Source organism: Setaria viridis, chromosome 1 (assembly GCF_005286985.2).
Source record: "Setaria viridis chromosome 1, Setaria_viridis_v4.0, whole genome shotgun sequence".
Classification (NCBI taxonomy): domain Eukaryota; kingdom Viridiplantae; phylum Streptophyta; class Magnoliopsida; order Poales; family Poaceae; genus Setaria; species Setaria viridis.
Genome location: NC_048263.2, coordinates 35480948 through 35502509, shown reverse-complemented (window position 1 = coordinate 35502509; position 21562 = coordinate 35480948). Strand labels below are relative to the sequence as shown.

The 21562-nt window shown below is 44.2% G+C and overlaps 2 protein-coding genes across 4 annotated transcripts; one reads left to right on the top strand and one right to left on the bottom strand.

The window, feature by feature from the left end:
• Positions 1-188: 188 nt before the first annotated feature.
• Positions 189-12796, bottom strand: LOC117835199 (histone-lysine N-methyltransferase SUVR5). Of its 2 annotated transcripts, XM_034714582.2 has the most exons (13): positions 12488-12796; positions 11240-11505; positions 10580-11143; positions 9481-9783; positions 9293-9403; positions 8096-8203; positions 3321-6077; positions 3013-3174; positions 2473-2589; positions 2281-2384; positions 925-1062; positions 760-847; positions 189-679 (listed from the first exon to the last, which is right to left on the bottom strand). In XM_034714582.2, exons 2-13 carry the CDS (start codon positions 11402-11404, stop codon positions 572-574), a joined length of 4725 nt encoding a protein of 1574 aa, XP_034570473.1. In that variant the 5' UTR covers positions 11405-11505; positions 12488-12796; the 3' UTR covers positions 189-571. The 2 variants fall into 2 exon arrangements, with proteins under 2 accessions (XP_034570473.1, XP_034570465.1); XM_034714574.2 differs by having other exon boundaries at positions 10580-11505.
• Positions 12797-17638: 4842 nt separating this feature from the next.
• LOC117835100 (protein KINESIN LIGHT CHAIN-RELATED 2) lies at positions 17639-21482 on the top strand. 2 transcript variants are annotated; one of them, XM_034714466.2, is made up of 3 exons: positions 17639-17893; positions 18279-20275; positions 21104-21482. In XM_034714466.2, exons 2-3 carry the CDS (start codon positions 18354-18356, stop codon positions 21315-21317), a joined length of 2136 nt encoding a protein of 711 aa, XP_034570357.1. In that variant the 5' UTR covers positions 17639-17893; positions 18279-18353; the 3' UTR covers positions 21318-21482. The 2 variants fall into 2 exon arrangements, with proteins under 2 accessions (XP_034570357.1, XP_034570365.1); XM_034714474.2 differs by lacking the exon at positions 17639-17893 and adding an exon at positions 17922-18047.
• The last annotated feature ends 80 nt before the right edge of the window (positions 21483-21562 follow it).

The following is a 21562-nucleotide window of genomic DNA, read 5'->3' as shown; positions in this document are numbered from 1 at the left end:
ATTTTGCGAATACTGCTAGTAATTCTTACCAACAAAAGAAACTTAAATTTATTACGTCACTAAGATCACTTCTTTTTCCTCGAAGAAAAAGATCCTCACCTCTTTGTTCTGATAGCCATCATGCAATTAGGATAACTATGAACAATACACGCACCATGCCACAGACCATGCGCGCAAAAAACGAAAAATTGGGATAACCGGTTTAACTCACTTCGATGATGGTGCTCATGAGCAGTAAAATTTGAATGAAGGTATTTTACAATGATAAAGAATCTCACCTACACGCAATAGCAGCCTGAATTGCTTTCATTTCAGGCTGCGTCTAACAAACAATCAGTTAAGCATGATGGTACGACGACTAAAATCAACATCTATGGTGTGCCACTGTGCCTAATGCCTGCTTGTAAGTCGTATATCACAATCCCTATTGGTTGCATGAAGAGATCCTACCCCTGCACTCGGAGCTCTAGAAAAAAAACTATGCTAAACCGCTCTGCTGCCTACAACTGTTTAAGCTTCGGAAGATCTGCAACCGAGCGTTGGACACTTCCTTATTGTCTTCCTGCAAATATCAATAGACACGGCCTCGGCAATTCTTGGATCCACAATGGCAGGGGCAGCCATCGCCTGGTACAAGCTTTTGTCGGTAATCATATGCGAGTTCTTCTCCCGCAGCAATCTGAAGAAGAGCATAGCAACAATCAGAACCGGTCGAAATAAAGACCCAATATATTGGAAATGAGATATATAGATTCTTACATCTTGATTAGCAAACAAGCCAATGTGAGCAAGCTGGCAATCTTTGCTCTCCACCAAAACCAAACGGGTACTGAGATTTGGGGAACAGCTGTTATCAAGGCAACAGGCACAAATGAATACTGTCTCCAGAATAAACTTGTTCCAGTAATACAATAGTTCAATTACCTGTGATTAATAAAGCGGGACACATTTCCAGATCTTGTGGCATCAATCATGTATTTGACAGTCCCTACAGTCTGAACTCTTTCCCTATCAATCTGAGAAGCAATGTCAAACAAGTAACTGCACTCACTACTTGACATCCTGAAATTAAGAAATTCTCATCAGTTTCAAAGAACAAATAATTATACATCATAAATCCACTAGAATTGCCAGTATTGTATTAGAGGTCAGTTTTGCTTGGCATGAGAATTCAGGTAGTGTTTGGTTGGGGTGCTGTAAACGTAAATAGAAACGGTATCTAATCACAGCGGTAGTGGAAAAGAAACTCATGAAAACGAGCTTAGTTTGGTTCAGGAATGTAACGGTCCCCATAATCAAATCGAAACACGCAGCTGAACAAAATCCAATGCAAATAATATAAATTTGTACACATAAATTCTGAAGATTTCCACGAGAACACAACAGAGAAACATATAAAAAGGCAACAAATCCAAGAAGGCAACTGAAATTTCCCATCCTCATCTCATTGGGCTGCTTCCGTTTCAACCGGAGGCGCAACTGCAAATTGAACTTGAGATCGCACATTATATTGACAAAAATTAGGATAAGGAATCTCGTGAGGTGTAACGTCGATGAGACCAAGCTGGGTCGCTGTGGAGATGGGTGCAAAGCCTGGTTGGAAGCCAAAAACGTTGCTCGTCGGAGGAGACATCCATTAGATCTCTTCCCAGGCAGCAGCATCTGTAAGAGGGAAATGGCTGAGGCAGACTGGTGGAGCGGAGCTGGAGATTAGAAGAGGCGGGGAGGCAGGGAAGCGGTGGATCCATGCTAGGACGTGAGGAGGCAGTGGTGATGGGTGGCACTGACAAAGGGGGCACAAGCTTGACGAAGACGCCGGTCGAGCCGTCGAGGGGAGACAAGTACATGAAGTGATCTGATTACACCCAGGCGTGAGCGGTATCGGATTTCTACGGGGCCATATCGCTTTACAGTGTGACCCGATTACATATCAGTTGCTTTACGTAATCAGATCCCGTTACAAAACACCTAGCCAAACACTACCTCAGTGAAATGCATCCCATCAGTACAAGAAAAGGAAGCCATTCAAAACTCACATACCAATAACTCAAATCCACCTAGCTATGGCACTCGATGGTTAAGTGCACATCTCCAAAAATGTTAGATGAACTAGCCATTGGATAATGAATTCAGCATTTAGCTATGCATGTGCTGTTATGAACAAGATAGTGTGGAAATATAACAATGGAAAGTTTCTTGAAGGTCATTTTCTGCACAACGTAACTTCCATCAATTATTCTCAAGTTCAGATAAAAAAAACATAGGAAAAGAATGACAAACCTTTCTGCAGTCTTCATGGCCTCATCGGTCTTTACGACTTCACCAACATACTCGCAGACAAAGGTGCCCTGTGGAATAGGTTCAGCAGCTCTAATAGCCCAGCCCTGCACAATTTGACGGCGTTAAAATAAATATCAAGGGGCAGTAAGGTGCAGACGTGGATCAGTAAATCCATCTTGGGGAGTACTTCACCTTATTCTCAGTTCTGAAGAGTTCCAACTTAACAAGCAGCCCTTTCTGCAATACTTTATTCTGGCAGGATGAGTTGCAAGTACATGATGAATTGCACTCATATATTGGATACCCTTCCTGCCAATCAGTAAGTACACAGGTACAGATTAAATAATATAGAATAAGAAAGAAAAAATAATAAAATGGTGGAGCCCAAGTTATTCATAGTATTACGAACAAGGTGGATCCCAAACTATTCCGAGTATTATGAACAAGTACTAAAATGTATAACCTAATTAAAATAGCCTACTACCAGAAGTGTGGACCAAGACCACGTCATTTAGGCCCCAAGCCTTAGACGAAGCACATTAGTTTTAACATCACTTTCACATAAAACGATATCCACCACCTTATTGGTGTATGATAAAGTCGGGAACAAGAATGAATAGACTAATCAGACAGTTGAAAAACTAAATACTAAAGCCAGTTGTTTGGTGTAACTTTTTTCATATGGCAATAGAAAAATCTTGAACTAAAAGATGTGGTAATGCAGATCATTACCTGTAAAATAATTTTACTATCTTCATCATATGCAAATCTGCCATGCATTGGTGTCCCATGGATATCCACCAGGTTATCGTACACACCGTCAAAGAGACTCACGTGATCACATTTCTCAGGGAAACATTCAGTATGAGAACATGCACACCCAGGCATAGAGTTCTGCAGAAACACAACTTGTTAGAAAACATTTTTCTGAAGATGAATAAAGTGACATGAGATGTGCATATATCCAAAACATAGGCCCCTTTATTAAACATGTTCATATATATCAATTACTAAAAAGATACGATAATCCAAAAGAGTACCTCTGAATCAACAAGAGATGAATCCATCACACGCTTTGTGATATAGTGCAAACCTTGCCACGGCACAGAACTGCCATGTGGCAGAAGTTCTTCAGGCTTCGTACTGAAAGAATCTTTTGCATCGACATCAATGACACAGACAATTGGAACTTCCTCCCTGCCAAAGCTTACATCTTCACAGAGAACAACTCTCTCCTTTTTAAGCTTCCATACAAAGTGCTTTGAATCAAGAACATAATGATATTCATCCATGTCCCACATTTCATCAATATTTGGAGGATCAATCACAGAAGGAGCTTCTGGAAAATCAGCTGACATGAGCTGTATAGGAGGCAAAGCATTTGAATTATATCTAGACTTGCAACCTTTAGGGCAAACGAACTCCTCGTGATGCCAATCAATTTGGATGCCATTGTCACTACATAGCTTCGCAGCTTTCACAAATATGTTCTCAGGTAGAGATCCATATTTAACTTCCAATGCAGCAAGAAGATTTGTCTTACAGCATACAGAACGGGCAACAGATAAAATATCAAGGTTGCTTGGATGGGGTCTTGTCTTTTGAATCTTGGAAAACAAAGTTTCTGCGACATCTGAGCATTGGAAATCTGGTAACTTGCCTAGGCTGGCTGTTTCAGATTCAACTGTTTGTGATCTTACCATAGATAGGCCGGAGCTTTGAAACTTGAAACTTTTCTCAATTCCAGAGCTACTACTCTTCTTTAATGTACTTGTTGGCCGTAAACTTTTCTTGAAAGCAGAATAGTAATGTCGACCACGGTTAAGCTGATACTTTCCACATCCCGGTGGAATGTTGCCCACAGCACTTGAGTCCATATGAGCGACTTGATGGTGGCGGCCAAGATCTGGTAGAAGATCAAATCTGAGCCCGCATAATCTGCAGGCGAACTTCTGTGAGCCATCATCCTTCTCAACGTTGTGATTATCATAAAGGAGCATACCACTTGTCCCTTCTGTTTGTTGAACAGATCGACCGTTAGGTCGTTGAGGGACATCAAGAAGCCTGAACTGTTGGGCATGATCAGAAACTATGTGTGGGTACAACAGATCTGTGTTCAAAAAATTGCTGTTGCATGACATACATCGAATGAGAATTGAATACTGGAGGTATTGAGCCCCATGAACATCCTGCACATGTCTTTCAAGAACTTTCTTGTTGGTAAACGATTCCATGCATACAGCACAAGAATAACCTCTGAACAGCCACCGGGATTCCTTTTTGTGGGCAGATGTCCAATGTAATCCAAGAGCTTGGTCATCAGAGAACTCATGAGTACAAATTTTGCACTTCGGACCGGATGAAAGATTAGCTCCCTCTTCATGCAACAACACCGCAGATCCTTCTTTGTTTTCAGAATAGATTTGCTTAGATCTATTTGTACCAAAGCCCCAGAGATTTTCCAATTTCTCTCTCTCAGTAGATATCAACTTCAACAAAAACTGTCCAACATCTGGATTTTTAGACGCTTCAACCAGTATCTGGGGCATATGGTCACTACCAAGACCGGTGCGTTGATGAGAAAGGTTGTTTCTCAAGAACCAATAAAGAAATTCACAAGCTTGGTGTAAACAAATTTTATCTTTCCTTGATGTGCAACCCTTCAGAAGATTGACGAAGACATCTTTAGAAACAAGTCGACTCTTTCCATTCCTGGCACGTTTAAGAAACTTTGGAAGGTGCTTCTCACAGTAAAGAGTATGTCGCTTGGCATAATCTTGGCACTCAACAATACTGTCATGAGAGCGAATTCCAATACAAAGAGGAACATCATCAGTATTTGTGATGGAAGTTGACGCAGTGCACAGATCAATTTTCTCCGTTGCACAAGCTTTTTCACCTGAGATCTCTGTAGCCACAGTGGGCATCAATTTCACTTGCATAGCAGCCTGGACATTCTTATCTGTTTCAGAGTCTACGCTGTACATTGTTTGTGACTTAGAAACTTCTTCTACCCACTTATTCGGAGATTCTTCCCTCATATGGGGTACCTCAGATGAACCCAACAGATTTTCAGGGTGCATTGCATCCAAGTTTGTCCGGAGGCGGTGCTTTTTACAAAAAGTAGTACCATGCTGAGCTCGATGCTTGCATTTTCTACCCATATTAGTCATACCACTGCACAATGGAGCTTCAACAGTAAGTGCCTTGTCCTCCCTAGAATGGTCAAGAAAATGCATACTTTGGTGCACGCAACAGTAAATATCACCATCATTTGCCCACCTACCACACTGCCTTCCCTTTGCTTCAATGTATGCAGAACACTGCCGTGAACTCTTGAATGAATCTAACTCAAGTCTAGCATTCTGCAAAGCTGGATTGGCACTACCGGATGCTGTGGTCTCATTGGCACCAGAATTTCCAGGGAATGTGCCAGCATTATTCTGATTTATTACTTCCAATGCACCTACAGTTTCATGCATGACAGAGTTACTAGGAAGATTATTTGGGTTTGGGTCCTCTTTTGCAGTCTGGCCAACCTCCCCCATGTGTGAAATTTGTGTCTCTCCTCTGCGGACTTCAAGTTTTGGACGCTTTCTACTAACTTGTTGATCTAAAGCTGGATCATTGTAACAATTGTTTTTCTCAAAGTTGCCAACATTACCAGCAGGATGCAGTGGAAAGTACTGTTTCATGACTTCTTGTTTCCATGTTTTCCACTCAGGGACTAATTCAGGCTGCACTGATGCATTCTGCAATTCCTCAACCTTGCTCCAAAGAACAGACTGCCTAAGTTCCTGTTGAAGAAGAGAGGAAATAAAAACGATTGGCTACACTTTCATCAGAATAAGAAAATTAAGTAACAGGGAATAATCAATATTAGACACCGGAACTCTGGAAATAGTACAGAAAAAACACAAAGACTACCATATCTCAGCAGTAAAGAAAAATTAAGAATGAATCCAGTTGCTTCAACAAAATCAAATTACATAACACCAATTGCATTTTTGACATACCTGATGATACTAAAGGGACGTCACGATAGAGCGTAATTTAACAATTGTTTGTCAAGAAATGATCTAGTTGTTGTAACACAGAGAGGATTCTACTTGTGATTAAAAAATATACTACAATGAATGACAAGGCTTGATGTTTTGAAATAAAAAATTGTCAATTGGCTAAATAACCAAAATCAACACATAGAAAACAGAGTTACCAAGCTCTTTGTAGGTTCACCTTAAATGTAGCACATATGCATATACAAAGAAAAATACCAGTCAAATCTTAAAATTTTAATTATGTCATCTAAACACCGTTTCTACCACTAAATCTAGAACAATGTATGCATACATGTAGTAGAAAAAACATGCAGCCACCTAAAAATGCATAAACCTTATGTTTCAGATGAATTTGGTAAGAAACACATAGCCACAAGTCACAAAAACAATCTGTAGGGCAAAAACTACGAGTGCTTCTGCAGATCTTGTGTGAGGAATTCGAATGATTTTTAACACAACCATAAGTATTTCACTGAATAACTAGGGTTAGCATACAGAATCCTATTCCTAGCCACCAAATAACTTAGGTATTTCTAAGAACGCAATGAAGTAAAGAAGTTGGAATGTAAAACATAGAGAAACAAGACATTATCCAATAACATATTAGGAACAATTAAAACAGAGGTAATCATCAAAGAAAGTAGATGCAACTGGGCTGGTTAGATACACCCATGTATTTGCCACGCATGGCCAGAACCTATTTTCATGGAACCAGATAGGCCTTGTGGGTAACCCATTGATGACAAATCTCTACACAGCAGTCAGTAAACACTGACCAAAGAGGAAAGATCTCTACTAGCAGAAAGGAATTTAACTAAGCAAGAGAAGATTAGGCAAGCAATTGTGGAGAATCCATGAACCAGCTAGCTGTTAAAAAGAAAAATAATCCAAGAAACAAAGGCTGGTAAACTCCACACAAAGAGGCATAAATCCTATCCATCTCCACATCCGTTCTATTCCCAACAAGAATCATGACTGCTCATCCCCCTCAACTATGCAACAGAACCACTGAGCAAGAAACCAAGATCCATGGCTGCGAGCAGATGCAGATCTGCCTTAGCCGTTGCCACGCGCTATCGCTGCAGACCACAAAGCCGTAAGCGCCCCTAACAAAATGGTCTGCAGTGTACCTCTGCTTGTCCCGCCAGCCCCCTACGTTCCCCACGCGCCGCCGTGGCCACAGTCTGCCAGATCTGGATGTGCTAGAGAAGAAAGAATGAGACGGTGGCGACAAATAACCGGGTGGGGGGGTGGGGGGGGGGGGGTTAGGTCTTGCGAAGGGATAAGACCGCAACGAAAAGCAGGTGAGGATATTGGGCTCCGGTTGGATTGTGCCCCATGAAGGCAAAAGTTTAGGGGCAGATCCATGGGCCGACACACCCTTTTTGCAGTCTTTAAATCTAAGGGCCTCTATGGTTCATGGCCCACTTTGCAATAAGTATAGATAAATCCACAAACAAAACGGCAGCCACAAATGAGGGAAGTTAGCAAAAGAACTAATCTAGGAAACATCAATTATTAGGCTTACGAAAGGGTAGCAAGCCAAATTTGTGGTAGTCTAAAAACAAGTCTATGGCACATATCAGGGTGATATTACATGCCACAGTTGAGGCAACAATCCATATACCTATCTAAGAAATTGTGGTCCATGTGCCTAAGCTTAAGAATGGCAAAGCTAACCTTCGAGCTGAACAACCACTAAATCACAACCTTCCAAACAAATGATGCAGACGAAGGAGAATAAAAATGTATTGTACCTCATAAAGCATTTCAATAGTCTCAGCATCCTTTGCATTCATACATTTTTGTTTCCACATGTCAAGATTTTGTAGCCATTGGCAGCTTATGTAGTCCGGAAGAATCATCTGAAATTAAACGATTAAGGTGAAACAATGCTGAGAAACATCACATAGAAACAGTTGACGGGTTTTAGATGCGTGTGTGCCTTATATTTGGGGACAGAGGGAGTACTAATAATAGAAGATCTATTGACCTCAAGGGAGACATGAAAAACTAGTCCTATATGAATTGCCTTTGTATAGATGGATTAAAAAAATATCAGGATAAGTAACATCAGCGTGCTGGAGATTAAGCAATCACCCAAACGACTGATGATGATGATGATCATTTAGTTTTGCATAGAAAGAATTTAAGGCTTGGTAATTTCCTTAAGTGTTAGCAGGCTCAGTTGGTGACAGTTGTAATGTACACACTAGGTTTGAGTCCTCTTCTTTTAGGCCCTATTACTTCATATTAGTTCCTCCTAGGTTGGTTGAGATTTAAAAAAAAACAAATCCTAATATTGTTGCATAAAAAGGAAGGTTGCTCTTAGCCTCTTAGTACCGCCTGGTATTCCACCAATATCTAATATAAAGCTCCAGGTATTTTTTTTTTAGGAGGAGGAAGACTGTCTAGGATAAAATTATGATAAATGCAAGATGTAGGAAAGAAAGCGATGTTCTTTCTTTCTGTCTGTCTCTCTGGTTCTTATGGCCCTTGTTGGGTTTCATCTCTAGCATACCCCAACTTGCTTGAGATTAAAGGCTTTGTTGTTGACGATGATGCTTATGGTAATAATTATTTGCAGGCTCTATTTCATGTTATGGGGATTGTCATAGCAGAATTCTGTAATACATCCTAGATAAGATAACTGCATACGGTACACATGATTGACTATGGTTCATCCAGTAAACGCTAAGGGAAAATGGTGTGTAGGCGTCGACAGAAATATACTACTTAATTTACTGCCATTGAGGATACAAAACAAGTAGGCATGTAAGGTCATCAAGAGATAGGCCATAGTTAGTTAGTCACATGGAAAAAAAATTCCATAATACAATCAGTAGACATGAGAAAAGATCAAGAGAGTTAAAAATCATCAAAGGTAAGAAGCACCGCAAAGTTGACGAGATGCTCCATGAAATATCCACATGAAACAAGGTTCTCAGATTTACATTTTGAAGTTTGACGAGCATCTTCCCAAGATCACTGTAATCTGTACAGCAAGAGGCTTCCAGAGCAAATTCTTTCCAAGTTGTGGCTTTCCGAGCATTATCAATTACAGCCTAATAAACATACAAACTGTGTCAACAATAACAATGGAGCCAAAAAGTAAGAAAAAACATGTAAGAACGCAACCAACCTCAATATGAAGCTCATCACTTAAATTTAGCATTGAAATGGCAAGTTTCTGCATGATGTATCGTCGAGGAACGCCCAAATCCTTCACCAGCTTTCTCCATTTACGATGAGTTCCATTGACAAGTGGTGAAGGACATTCCTCTATCGGAAGAACAAGTAGCATGTCTACCCAAGAATAAGATCTTGTCCGTGGGAAGAAAACAACAATATAGCTCTTCCTGTCATGTGTTGGTTTTGCCTTTACAGTAGTTAAAGGATAGTCTACTCTACAGCATCGAATTCCTGTTTGCCATTTTCCTCTCCACTGTTTTCACATGAAAAGAGTAAAACAAGTTCATAGATAAGATACTGGAGAAAATGAAAACTCTCGATGTGCCCAAACAAAAGGTAGCAAAAAATATCATCAGAGTATTAGCATGTCAAGCTTGTTGATCTTGCAAGAATCAGCAAACAAAAGTTCTCCTTTTCACTTTTGCTACTAAATAGCACCAGATATGTTGTTTTCATTATGCATAAAAGGGGAACATATTCCTGCAGTAACTAAAGCTCAGTGTTTGTGTACAACTGTACATAAAATGATCGTTTGAGTTTCAGCAAACCCCATGTCCCCATCTTTATACACTATTTATCTAAACAGAAGAAAGCAAGTGTACCAATTTTAGGGGGGAAATCCAGCAGAATCTATATCACAAAATTCTATCAGAATCATGAAGAAACGTGATATGGAAATTACTAAGAAAAAATGTTTATTAGGCCACAGGAAGGTATTCATTCTAAGACCACGTATGAAAAGAAGCCCCACCTAATCGTTCTAGTCAAGACTTCCACCTTGATCTCATGTTACCTTTTTGTAGGACTAATAACAGGAACTAAAGAAGAGACTTTACATGAATCATTCAAATCTTGTATTGTTTAACCGAAAGATGGTGTTAACTTAGGCTACAGTTAAAAATTCATGCATAGCTATGAGTTCACAACCCCAGCAGTACATGGTGTACCTGTTAAATGTACAGGTAATGGACCTTAAACATGACAAATATCTCCTCATATAACACAAAAAAAGAATCTACAACTATAAGGTTAAATAAAGAAAAGTATACCTTCACCCAAAGTGCTACAGCATGATCTTCATCTCCAGAGTTCCCCATATCGAGCTCTTCTCCTTTATAATTGGTATCACCATTACAACTATTGTTATCAACATTATGGCCTGTGTCATTTAATGGTGAAACAGACGTATTGGTCTCTTCCTGTGGAGAAGATTTATTACGTGCTAAATCAATACTGCAGGCTATTTCTGATAGATCTTGTAGCGGGCACTGCAATTCTTTCTGCCCTGCATGACATCCTATCAAGTCAGCTCCGACTTCTTTACTTAGTGCATCAACATTTCCATCCACTTTGACATGGTCTTCTGCTATTTTCTCTTCTTGAGAAGGCATGGCATCTCCATTGAGTTTGCATGAACTTGGTAACGAGATTGTGGTGGGAGGATGATGTATGATTTCCTGAGGATGATGCCTATCCTCCTTACAGAAACTTTGTTTATTAAAGTTGCCATCATCACTTTGCAAGCCATTATTATTTTCGGTACTTACATTCAACTGAAGCTTTACATCATTGGAGTAAGAAACGTCGCCATTCTTCTTTATTTGTTCTGTCCCCTGAGGCAAATCGCCCAAATTAATAGGAGATCTTTTGGAAGAAGAATCTGATACATCATCTATGCCCATTTGAGAAGCATTGTTAACCTCAACTACCTCAACTGGGTTACAGATTATTGCATCATTTGTTGGGTGGACATCAGAGCCCGTCCACCCATAATCACCGTGTGAGGTGGTCAGTTTCCTATCATAGGATGATGTTTTTTCCACATCATTTTGCAACTGGCAGTCCACTTGCATAACAGGAGGGTCCATCAGCATTGCTTTGGCAAATTGGCAGGTTCTGGTCTACAATCCACTATGAAATAAAGCAGAACTTCCAAAAGAAGTGCATGAAGCCCATACGCACTGCCGATTTTGTTCTACATGGAAAAACAGAAGATTGCTGAGCATGCAACACTTTAGAAGAAAAAATATTATGGAGGGGAAAAGGAAAAAAACTAAATACCTCACAAGAATCTAACAGACTTGCATTTTAAACAGAAAATTTAGATTATACTTAAATGTAACATTCTATTTAACAAATCTGATAAGTGTTCCAGGACAGTATTATTTTTGCCTCCCCCCCCCCCTATTTTTAAAATTTCGGAAAAACGTGGTGTTTTCGAAAGTACTACGCTAGGCGAGCAGCAGGTTGGTACCTTGTGCCTGATCGCTGATTAGGCAGGCTAGGTCACAAGGAAACTATGCGTGTGAGGGTGGGGCTTAGGGCCTGGAGCCTAGGCGGGCTAAGCAGCCGACTTTTGAAGCACTGAGTTTGATTCAAGCTTAAATAAGAAACAAAGAAAGGATTTGTGCTCAGCAGTTGGCAGCACGTAATAAATAACTTGTCATATATGACAGCATTGTCACACGAATACTTAGACAAATAACGAGCTCCCAGCTGGAGTCTAAGATACACTGGATCCTTTCGAATCTGACAAGAGTACATTAACCAACATGCCACATCGACTGCTAACATGCAGGTAAAGTTCGTTTAGATTACATGCATGAAATCACAGTGTGGCATTTTTTCTGAAATAGCTAAAACAAAATTTCAACAGGGACATACTGCGCCTGTTAAACGCAAAACTGCAGAAAATATAGTGGCATTTTCGTACGGATATCAGGGTCGTTAAATACCTGCATCATAAAACCCTAACGACCTGTTCCAATGTGTATAGTGAAATTGCCCTAGTGAAAAGAGAAATCTCCTAGGTGTTCGACGTGACCGTGGATTAGGATCCATGAGGCGATTTCGGTCATAGACTGGGACCCTAGATTTGCTAGAATGCTCAACGGTCCAAATCCCAAACAAGCCGAACGTGACCGATCCTTAGGAGAGGGAGTGGAAAGGGAAAATACCCTCCGTGACGACGCACCGCGAAGGAGGCGGCCTCGGCCCCCGCAACAGGCCGCGCCCCCGGCTGCGGCGAGGGCACTCCGCGACGCCCGACGGCGAAGGCAGGTGGATGCGGCAGAGACCACAACAGGGCGCCCGAGGATTCAGCGGTGGGAGCAGGTAGCCGGGACGTAGGGTTCCGGAGAAGGGATGCGGCGGTGGCGCGTGGAGGGGAACCGCGGCGGGAGGGCGGTGGTGGCGACGAAGGGTTTGCGACGTGCGGGGGAGGGAGATGGGGGAGGTGGGCGGCGTGAGCGATTCTCCCCCGGTGAAAGAAAACGGAGAACGGGAAAAAAAAAACTAGAAAACTCGCCACCTGATTTCATCGCATCCGGATTAACCGCTTGGGCCGGTTTGGGCCTATCAAAACAGCTACGCGATGCAATCCGAGTAGTTTCTAGCGAAGTGGGCCTGAAAATCCAAGAAAAAAGACAAAATCTATCCACCAAAAAGGCTAGCTGCAGTAGTCATCGAGGTGGGCCTGATCCGAATATTGTCAACGGCAGGCATGGCCCAGCTATTCCTTCCCATTTCTCGCGGGCCCGTCTTGAAAAAGCGCTGGCTTCTTCCCCGCCCGGGCGAAAGAAAGTTACATATCATCTATTCACGCGGCCCGACAAAGAAACAGCCCATGAACGGCATCCGGCCTGTTCGCTTCAGCTTATTCAGCCGGCTTATCAGCCACCAAACAGTGTTTTCTTCTCACAACAAATCAGCCGTTTCAGCTTTTCAGTCGGCTTATAAGCTGAAGCGAACAGGCCCATCATCTTCATCCCAACACGCGCGGTGCGTCGTGTGCGTCCTTGTTACACCCAATCCAAAAAAAACATACTGACACACGCCGATAAAACCTATATATCTCCCGCGAGTTTTTCTTTCTAATAATACTCTCTCATTCTCTTTATTTTAATAGGTATTTTTATCAAATTCAAAAAAATCTCTTTTGACAGTTCTATTTCAATCCAAATATTTATCCTCTCAATGGTTATCTCACGCATCAAGAAAACTTATATATCTCCCACGACCTTTTTGTGTAATACTCCCTCCATTCTATTTTAATAGGCATATTTCCAAGTCGGAAAAAATCTCTTTTGATAGTCCTATTTTAGTTCGACTATTTATCCTTTTAATGGTTGTCACAGATCGGATGCATGATGCATCGTTCTCCCACGTGATATTGGTTGCGTGGGTATCGAGAAGTCTCGAACTTAATGAATCACTTGTTTATGAGAAATAGCTAACGGCATGATTAAATGAATGATAAGTGGTCATTGTGCTAAGGTGAAATAGAACTATCAAAAGAGAATGGAGGAGTATATGACTTCCATTATTTGAAAAATATGGTGGAGTAGCAGCAGCCAGCGGAACAGAGTATCAACCGTGGAGCGGGAGTTCAACATTTAAAATTGTAATTGTTCAATATTTCGAATGAACTCATTCAACATCTTAGTCATACTACTTCAACACTCTCACATTTAAATTTGATGGTTCATGCTCGTGAATCTGGTACTTTTGCGCTCGAATTCTATACGAATTAGCCTACCTGAGATGTTAAAAAGAGGGTCCGCAGATTGTTGCATGTGTAAGGAAATGATGAAGCACACCCGCGCTAAAAAATTGTTGGCTAGAATAGTCAGCTAAATAGGATTAACAGGCTTTGGAGTTTTTCCACAAGCCATATAGGAGCTCCCAGGCACATCTCCTTCTCCTCCTCTACCGCCTCTCTCGCGCCATGTGTTTCCTCCATGTTTGCACACTTGAGCGCACATCCACACTCTTATTCGTACTCCATGCCGTCTCTCCTTTGCTCCCCTACATGCTGCAATCTTATACCATCTATAGCGGCTCTCACCATCAAATCCTCCGTCACAACCTACCGCCGTCCTAAGTTAAGGAGTTCGTCACCATATCCCCACCTACCAAATATCTCCCACCACACAAGATCAGTGCGTCCGTCTCCTCGTCATTCGCCCACACCCCGCTATCACCATCAGCTCCCTTCTATCCAAAACCCTTTATCTATAGCCGGGACCTAATTGGCGACTACCTCAACCCTTAAACCCCAAACCTCGAAATCCCCGACCCTAACCTTGCAGCGGCGAGCACAGGGATTTGGTGACGAGTAGCGATGCTGACTTGTGGGATCCACCTGGCAGCGACTGACGACAGGTTTATCTGTCACGCGCGCGATGTATAGTTGTAGCGGGTCATACACGTCCCCGCCGCCCTCTCCCTCTCGCCTCTCCTCGCCGCGAGATGCCATGCCGGGGCCGGGGCCGCTTCATCACACGCGCTCCCCCGTACGCACGCGCACGGCACACGGCCATGTGCCTCAGATTCCAGCGTGCCGGCCGGCTCTACGGGGCACGGGCTCGACTCACGGCGCGCTGTCCTGTACCACGAGTCCACGGCGCGCCATTCGGGGCGCCACGGAGGCCAAAGCGCGATCCCCGCGCCGAGGACGAGGCATCAGCGCACCAGCACGGCATTCATTCGGTGACCGGAAGACGCATCTGGAGCCGGAACGGGAGCGGGATCCGGCAAGCCGCAGTCCGTCGCGTCTCGTCCACAACCAAGTCAGGATTCAAGAACACGCCGCTTGCATCGCTTTTCACTTTCAGCCGATCAAGCGATCAACTGCTGTTCCAGCAGCTGCACGTCTTCAGAGAAGAAACTAGCTGCAGCGTGCGCTCTCATATCCTAGTAGTATTTTTCCCCTTCTCTACTTTTATCACCCTGGGTGCAGTTTGCTGACGGGAAAAGGACAACCCAACGGCACCGATCCGACCGGTTGTTAACCTTTTGTTTTCCCTTCAGTAACGTCGACGCACCAATCCATCAAAGACCTCATCGACCACACCATTTCACCAGCACAACGACCATAAACGCGACGCGTCCGGTTTGTCGTGACCCACGCCACGCCGGCCGATCGACGACGGAGGCCCGCGCGCCGGTGTCACGGGCCATCGGTGGCGCGCGATAAATCATCGCGCCGGCCGCCCGGTACAGGCCGTCCAGCGCGAGGATCACAGGCATTGACCAACCACTACATGCCATCTACGCCGACGGATTCACACCATCACGCCGTCCCTTCCATTGTGGAATAATAACGGTACAGTACGCGTGTCCGTCCACCTCGAGTCCTCGACCCAACGCGGGTGATGCTGATGCGACGGCGGACGCGTCCGTCTCGGACGGGGGTGGTTCAGGGAAATCCATCCGGGCATCCGCTCCGCCCGGCCAGCCAGCCAGCCAGAAAAAAGCGGCGGCCGATCGAGCTCGCCGGCCGGTCGGTGACGAGCAAGTCTCGCCTACCCTGAAGCTGCCGTCCTGTCCTCCCCTCGCGCGCGGCTGCAACTAGTGCGTTGTTTATGTTTGTTAAGCGTCAATGGCAACACGACAACCTTCGTTTCCGCCGCCCCGTCGCTTTCGTGCCAACCGAACGTCCACTCTGGCCAGCTGCCGCCGCGGCTAGCTGCACCTTCTCTCCTCCTACTGACAACCGAAACAGCAAAGCCAATTCCTGACCTTTCTTCAGACATGCAAAAATAAAAAGGAGAGCAGCTCTACCAAAGGATCTTCCAATCATACGCTACCTGCACAGACCCATACGAAAACGGTGCTACCCAACTTTGGTGTATAACAAGAGATGCTGTGAAGTGTGAACAAGAACATTGTGAGATCTCCTGTGGGGATTTGGTTCACTGCAGCTGCAATACCTGCAACAGATTGCATCAACTGGTGTGGAAATGACCATTGATATGCCGACCAATGGAGGGGATGCTACATCGCTGTTGTGCACTCGCTCCTCTAGTCACAACTCACAACCATTGACAGACAGAGGTGTGCACTTGGCTTCTTTCCCTCCTCCACAACCACAACATGATCTCTTTAATCCCCATGTCCCTCTCCGTCTCCTCGTAATTTCGATCTTAATCCTGACAGGTGTTTTGATCGGTAGTTGAGGTGCCCAATTCCAACGAGAAATGTCGCTCGCAGCCACACATAGCAAGACGTGGCCGGCCGGTTTCGTTTTACCAACCGCGCACCCTGTATTTCCTAAAAGGAAAACACAAACATGTTCCGTGATGACACAGGAGAACGATACTTATAGCGAGCGCTTGATAAATACCGTGCCCTGATTAACAAGTCGGTGCTCAACATCAATGGGCATCGGAGAGAGTTTGCAAGAGTTGGGACTCGGGACTGATGGATAGATAGGCAAAGGCAAGTTGGCAGGGCGCCGCTTTCTGAAAACCACTTGATGCAATCCATCCTATCCAGCCGTAGAATAGAATCCCTGGAGATTTGCTACCATAGTACCATGCCATTCTTAAAATGGAATCTGATGAAAACTTGAAACCTGAGCCTTGTTTAGAACTGATGGCTGCTCTAGGGGGGTGTTGGGATCCTCGAGCTAAACTTTAGCTCCTGTCACATCGAATGTTTAGATATTAATTAGAAATATTAAATATAGACTATTTACAAAACCCATTGCATAGATGGAGGCTAAATGAAGAGACGAATCTATTAAGCCTAATTAGTCCATGATTTGACAATGTGCTGCTACAGTAACCATTTGCTAATGATGGATTAATTAGGCTTAATAGATTCGTCTCATCGTTTAGCCTCCATCCGTGTAATTAATTTTATATAATTAACTCATATTTAGTCCTTCTAATTAGTCTTCGAATATTCGATGTGACACGGATTAAATTTTAGCTTCAGGATCAAACACTCCCTAGAATCTAGATTTGAAGACGGCATCTGGAGACCAAATTGTCCTATAAATAAGCTTTGTTAAACGAAATGCTGGACATAAATAAAATCAATGAAAGGCAATAAGGCATTATGGATGCAATTGAACAGAGCACAGGTAGAAGTAGAAAAATGAAGCAATGGATGCTTGCATTTTAGCCTAAGCAACCGATGATTTGTCATTTGTGGATCAAACAATCCGGTATTTTACCACCCGTTTCTTTTCCCTTTGGGTTTGGACCTTTTCTCTCGCAATCGACTCCGGACGCACCTGTCGAGATTGACCAAAACGCCCCTGCCCGCTCGTGGGATGGCTCATTTGTGGTCCGGTACTCCGGTCCGATTGCACCGAGGCGCGAGCCATTTTCTCCCCCTGCCCCACCTCCGCCGCACTCGTCTTCTCATCTCCCCCACCGTCACCACCTCCTATGGCAAGGCAGCCTCCCCCGACCTCTTCCTCACCTTCCTACCAGGCTCTCCTCCCGCAGCGGACCTGACGGTTCATTCCTCCATCGGCCTCCCCGCCGCACGAGCTGCTCGACCCCCTCCACCGCGGCCGGCAGGCACACGTGCAAATGCCGCGTGGATCGAGCTGCTGAGCGCTGATCACGGTGAGGCCACCCAGATCCACCCGATTGCCGCGTCTTCAACTTCCCCTTGCTGCTATTTTTCCGCGGTTTGGCCTGGTGGGGTGCGTTGGTGTGGGCGGCAATTTGCGCTTTGCATGGTCGGGGGAGTGGGATCCCGCTTGGTTGTTGCGAATTGGTATTCTGCCCCTCCTCCTGATGCCTCTGCTGCCGAAAGTTGCAATTTTGTTGGTATTGCTTTGTGCGTTTCGTTCCATTGTATGAATAAATCCGATCTGATGTTGTGTTGCCCGATTGTTCGGCATTAATAGCTTAGCTAATGTGGAAGTTTATTCGTTAATTGGTTCGTACGGGTTCAATTTTGAATCATCTACATGTCACCTTAATAACTTTGTTCCATTTCTTCCAGGGTGGAGAGCTGGAGAGCTAGCCATCTGCTTCGGTTTCCGGGATTAGAACGTTTTTGGCGTAATTTTCGCCCAAGATGCCTGGAATTACAGTGGATGGGCTTGTCACAGAGGAGGCGCTGAACGGGGTGAATTCCCCTCAAAACAACGAGCATCTGTCCGCTCCAAAGTCGACGGCAGCTTCAACAATGGCGGCAAGCATGCAAAGCGAGGCACTTGAGATGCATGTTGAGGGTTCCGGTGCTGGGGAGCCCTCAATTGAGCAGCTCTACAACAATGTGTGTGAGATGGAGAGCTCAAGTGAGGGTGGGTCCCCATCACGTGAGAGCTTCGGCTCCGATGGGGAGGAATCAAGGATTGACTCAGAACTTCGCCACCTTGTTGCCGGGGAGATGGAGGCCATGAAGGTGATTGAGGAGGAAGAGGAGAACGGAAGTGTTAACAATGCGCTCCCTCCTGCAGAGAATGGGACCCCAGTCAAGGCGCAGTCTTCCAATTCGTCCAAGAAGTCGAAGAAGGCCTCAAAATCACAGCTCGAGTCTGATGCCTCTGTTGGCCCTAATGGAAAGGCGTCTACTGAGGATGGCGAGAGCGAGGTCAGCAAACCAGCAAGCCGAGTTGGCCGTCGGCGGAAATCAAATGCCAATCCACAGAATGGAACAGAAGATGCTGGACTTGATAATCCAGACCTTGGTCCATTTCTTCTCAAACATGCAAGAGACTTGATTGCCTCGGAAAATCCACGGCGGGCATTGAAATATGCTCTCCGTGCCACCAAGTCATTTGAGAAATGTGCTGGTGGAAAGCCGAGCTTAAACTTGGTGATGAGTTTGCATGTTGTTGCAGCAATCTACTGCAACTTGGGAAAATATGAAGAGGCTGTCCCTGTGCTGCAGCGATCCCTCGAGATCCCTGTAATCGAGGAAGGTCAGGAGCATGCTCTTGCAAAGTTTTCTGGCTGCATGCAGTTGGGGGACACCTATGGCATGCTAGGTCAGACTGCACTCTCACTGCAATGGTATGCTTCTGGGCTTGAAATTCAGAAGCAAACATTGGGAGAGCAAGACCCAAGGGTTGGAGAAACTTGCCGGTACTTAGCTGAAGCCCATGTGCAGGCATTACAACTCGATGAAGCACAAAGACTGTGTCAGATGGCCCTTGACATACACAGGGAACACGGCGAGCCAGCCTCACTAGAAGAAACAGCTGATAGGAGGCTGATGGGTCTAATTTGTGACACCAAGGGCGACCATGAAGCTGCCCTGGAGCATCTAGTGATGGCTAGCATGGCCATGGTAGCCAATGGTCAGGAGACAGAGGTGGCCTCAGTGGATTGCAGCATTGGTGATATCTACCTCTCCTTGGGTCGATATGATGAGGCTGTGTTTGCTTATCAGAAAGCTCTTACGGTATTCAAGACCAGCAAAGGAGAGAATCATGCAACTGTGGCTTCTGTTTTTGTGCGTCTAGCGGATCTGTACAACAAGACAGGGAAGCTGAGGGAGTCAAAATCTTACTGTGAAAATGCCCTAAAGATTTACCAGAAACCTATTCCAGGAACTTCTCTAGAAGAAATTGCCACTGGTTTAACTGATGTTTCAGCCATATATGAGACAATGAATGAGCATGAACAAGCACTCAAGTTACTTCAGAAGGCCTTAAAAATGTACAACAATTCGGCCGGCCAGCAGAGCACAATTGCTGGAATAGAGGCTCAGATGGGTGTTCTGCACTATATTCTGGGCAATTACGGAGAGGCCTACGATTCCTTCAAGAGTGCGATTGCGAAGCTCCGCACTTGTGGTGAGAAGAAGTCTGCCTTCTTTGGGATTGCCCTGAACCAGATGGGGTTGGCATGTGTTCAAAGATACTCAATAAATGAAGCTGCAGAACTGTTTGAGGAAGCCAGAACTGTTCTGGAACAAGAATACGGGCCATATCATCCAGATACTTTAGGAGTGTATAGCAATCTTGCTGGAACTTATGATGCAATGGGCCGGTAAGCTCCCTACTTCTCCTTACTCAATATTGTTGTCTCAATTAGCTGTTGATGATTTGTCCGTGCGGCCGCTTAATGATTCGCTTTCTGTTAAGTGATTTCCTGGAAATAGTATGTGGTGTGTAGGGTAAAGGTACACGCTTTCTGTTAAGTGATTTCCTGGAAATAGTATGTGGTGTGTAGGGTAAAGGTACACTAGTAAGTCGGAATTCTTTGGTATTAGTCATCTCCTCTTCCAGCTAGGCACATGATTGGCATCTTAACCAGCTTTTGCTACTCGAATTAGTTGATCGGATATTGATTGCTAATAAAGTTGGATCAATTTAATTGGAGTAGGGCCATCTTGCGTCATCTTTAGTTGCTTTTCGCTGTCTGTTCTGTAAAGAAGGGCTGTACATACTTTATCGTCTTACTTTCCCTTTATCTATTTGTTTTTTCTCCCAGTTGTATGTGTGGAAACTTCATGCTACTTTGTAAGACATGTGGACTGTTAGCTTTATAGTCTGAGTAGAAGGGTACAACAACTGGCTGGATCAGAAATGTCAACACTAACTTAGCTGTCTGGATCAGAATTTTAAAGCAACAATGCTATCTTACTGTTAGCTTTGTAATCTGAACAACAACTGGCTGGATCATTGATGTCAGCACTAACTTAGCTGGCTAGATCAGTTTCCTGAAGCAACAATGCTATATTCCTGAATCACTTTCCAAAACTTACCACAGGGAAGAAACATCACCCATTAGCACCCTTGTATCCTGATAATGTTAACAGTTTGTGTTTCATTTTCACGGCTAACTATCAGTTAATATTCACATTTTGTTTACCAGACTGGATGAGGCCATTGAGATCTTGGAATATGTTGTTGGAATGCGCGAGGAGAAGCTGGGTACCGCTAACCCAGACGTCGACGACGAGAAGCGGAGACTTGGGGAGCTGCTTAAGGAGGCTGGCCGGGTGCGAAGCAGGAAGGCGAAGTCCCTGGAGAATCTGCTCGAGACCAACCCATACACTGTCACCAAGAGAAACACAGTTGCGGCATAAATGACTGCTCTGATGAAAAGTGTGGAATGTTACTAAGGTATATTCAATTGGTTTGTTCGAATGGGGCAATTGTAGTGGTGCTTGCCTATCTAGAAATATGAAATGTTCAAATTGATTGTTGTAAAGTTTCAAATGCTATCATTGTTTACTTGTTCAGTGCCTTTATACTGTCCTTGTGAATGTGAGCGGTGACTACTGTTTCTCCTTTTCTACCTCTGATGTGCGAGCTTTAGTGGCAGATCCGC

Excerpts from the sequence above, each read along its gene's own strand:
- LOC117835199 (XM_034714574.2), bottom strand. The coding sequence starts at position 11,404 with ATGCTGATGGACCCTCCTGTTATGCAAGTGGACTGCCAGTTGCAAAAT. Across the intron at positions 3,175-3,320 it reads CATCTCTTGTTGATTCAGAG|AACTCTATGCCTGGGTGTGC; the intron begins GTACTCTTTTGG and ends GTGTTTCTGCAG. Across the intron at positions 1,063-2,280 it reads GCCATGAAGACTGCAGAAAG|GATGTCAAGTAGTGAGTGCA; the intron begins GTTTGTCATTCT and ends TCTTAATTTCAG.
- LOC117835100 (XM_034714466.2), top strand. The coding sequence starts at position 18,354 with ATGCCTGGAATTACAGTGGATGGGCTTGTCACAGAGGAGGCGCTGAAC. Across the intron at positions 20,276-21,103 it reads ACTTATGATGCAATGGGCCG|ACTGGATGAGGCCATTGAGA; the intron begins GTAAGCTCCCTA and ends TTTGTTTACCAG.